Source organism: Aegilops tauschii, chromosome 2 (assembly GCF_002575655.3).
Source record: "Aegilops tauschii subsp. strangulata cultivar AL8/78 chromosome 2, Aet v6.0, whole genome shotgun sequence".
Lineage (NCBI taxonomy): Eukaryota > Viridiplantae > Streptophyta > Magnoliopsida > Poales > Poaceae > Aegilops > Aegilops tauschii.
The window spans coordinates 631,983,353-631,986,097 of NC_053036.3; the positions used below are offsets into that span (position 1 = coordinate 631,983,353).

At 40.8% G+C, this 2,745-nt stretch overlaps 1 protein-coding gene across 1 annotated transcript; it reads left to right on the forward strand.

Annotated features, from left to right (window-relative positions):
* The first annotated feature begins 1,006 nt into the window (after nt 1–1,006).
* Nucleotides 1,007–2,014, forward strand: LOC109747859 (uncharacterized). The gene has a single exon (XM_020306904.1). The coding sequence runs from the start codon at nt 1,007–1,009 to the stop codon at nt 2,012–2,014; it is 1,008 nt and encodes a 335-aa protein (XP_020162493.1).
* The last annotated feature ends 731 nt before the right edge of the window (nt 2,015–2,745 follow it).

The window sequence follows — 2,745 nt, forward strand, 5'->3', positions numbered from 1 at the left end:
GTTTAAGGTTCACATAAAAGGTTCAATTTTTGTCAAGTTTGTTACAGTTATTGGTGGCTATATTCAATTTGTGTGCTTTTTTGTAACAGGAGCACGTAGTGACAAATTTTCAGTGCTATTTCATCATGGGTTTTTTTTCATGGGTCAAGGAAGCAACAGAAGTTATGTCAATGGACATGAAGTGTGGTATGATCAAGTTGATAGGGTAACATGGTCTCCAATCATGGTGGAGCATATGGTAGAGGAGATAGGATGGGAGATGACTGGAAGGATAAAAGCATACTATCGAATTCCCATCCTTGACATCACCAGCAATTCTTTGAGACAGATTAGGAGTGAGGCAGATACTGATCAAATGATGGTATTTCTGTCAATAGGCCATCATTTCTTTGATATTTATCTAGACCATGATGACAGTTTGCATTCTAACAAGGATGTTGATGATCTAGTCAATAATCAAAGAGCACATCTGCCACCAGTGTTCAGCCCTTCCAAAGAACAAAGTACTACCAATCCTGCATCCAGCAGTAGTCCATCACATAGAGAAAAAGAAGATCCTATTCCAATGCAAATAGTTTATCCAGAAGTTGAATTTGATGATGGAAATCCATTTATCTTTGCAAGAAGGACAGAGAACATTCAGTCAGACAATTTGGATCATGTGCAGCAAGAGAGTACTATTGAGCCACATCAGCATGAGTCAGGCAGAGTACAATTGGATGCTAGTGGAGCAGATGCGGAGAATAATGGAGTGGAGAGGGAGGAAGACAGAGATAGAAGAGCCAAGAGGGGAAGGAAAGAGGTGTTGTCAGCATCAAACAGTGACTCAGATGACAGTGATTTTGATCCAGCTGATATGTTTGATAGTGATTTTGAGATCAGTGATGGGGATGATGATCTTTATGCAGACAATGTGGATGAAGATGAGCCAGTGCAGTCAAAGGATAAGGTGCAAGGGGGACATGCAGGATAGGTCAAACAAGGTCCTCAAGCAAAAGATGAAGTCATGTCTGATTATGAATCAGAAGGTGAGGACTTGTGGGCACCCGATTCAGATGATGAAACTCAGACCAAGTTTAGAGCTTTCAGAAAGGAGTACCTGCATTGTCCAAAGTTTCATGTGGGTCAAGTATTTGAGAATGTTGAATTGTTAAGGAAAGCTATAAAGGAGTATAGCTGCAAAAACAGAGTGGATGTGAAGTTGCCAGTGAATGACAAGAAGAGAGTAAAGGCAGTATGTGATGAGGATTGCACTTGGTATTTATGGGCATCATATGACAGTAGGACTAAATGCTTCATGGTCAAGAAGTATGTGGAAGAGCATACATGTTGCAAGAAATGGAAGATCAAAGCATTTACTACACCATTTCTTGCAAGGAAATATCTTGAGAGTTTCCGGGCAGATCAGGACATGAACTTGAGGAACTTCTCAAGAGTTGTACAGAAAGAATGGCATATGACACCAAGTAGGACTAAGCTACAAAGGGCAAGGAGGTTGGCCATGAAGATAATTCATGGTGATGAAGAAGGAGAATACAAGTTGCTGTGGGATTATGGAAATGAGATAAGGAGAAGCAACCCAGGTAGTTCATTTTTCCTGGCACTTGATGACAAAGCTTGGTTCAACAAAGCATACATGTGTCTGGATGCTTGTAAAAGAGGTTTCCTTCAAGGATGCAGGCCTGTGATTTTCATAGATGGGTGTCATATAAAAACTAGATATAGGGGTCAGTTACTTGTTGCAGTTGGCATAGATCCTAATAATTGTATTTTCCCTATTGCCATTGGTGTTGTGGAAGTGGAAGACATGCCAAACTGGGTTTGGTTTCTTGAGAGGCTTAAGAGGGATCTTGGTATCATCAACACCTCACCATGGACCATTATGTCTGACAAACAAAAGGGGCTTATCAATGCTGTGAATGATGTGTTTCCAGAATCAGAACATAGGTTCTGTGTCAGGCATGTGTGGAAGAATTTCCAGCAGCTGTACAAAGGTGATGCACTGAAGAACTAGCTGTGGAAGATTGCAAGAAGCACAACAACAATCAAATATGAGCAGTACATGAATGAGATGAAGGAACTCAATGAGGATGCATACAAGTGGTTGAAAGAATTAGAACTAGAGACTTGGGTCAGGGCATTCCAGAGTGACATACCAAAGTGTGATATTTTGCTGAACAACCTATGTGAGGTCTTCAACAAGTAAGAAACATTCTACTTTTTACCTTCAGATACTAATGATTCCCTTCCTAGTTTGTCCTGTTTCACCTATGGTTCCCATTGTGTCTTGCTTGCAGGTACATCCTAGAAGCAAGAGAATTGCCAATCCTATCAATGTTTGAGAGGATCAAACAACAGTGGACTGGTAGGCATTACACCAAACAACTTGAGGGTGAGAAGATGCAAGGAGTTACATGCCCTAAGATAAAGAAGATGGTTGAGAAGCTCAAAGATCTGGCAAACACTTGTTATGTATATGAGTCAGGAGATGGAGTATTTCAAGTAGGTAATGGAGGAACATACTACATTGTGGACATACACACCAAGTCTTGCAGTTGCATGAGATGGCAAAAAAATGGAGTCACATGTATACATGTCATTGCATGCTGCAGAAATGAGAGAGTTGACCCCATAACATTGGTGGATAGTTGCTACTCAGTGGCAATGTTCAAGAAGGCCTACAGCAACATAATTTATCCTTGCAAAGATATCACAGAGTGGGAGAAGATGAATGGGCCCCCAATA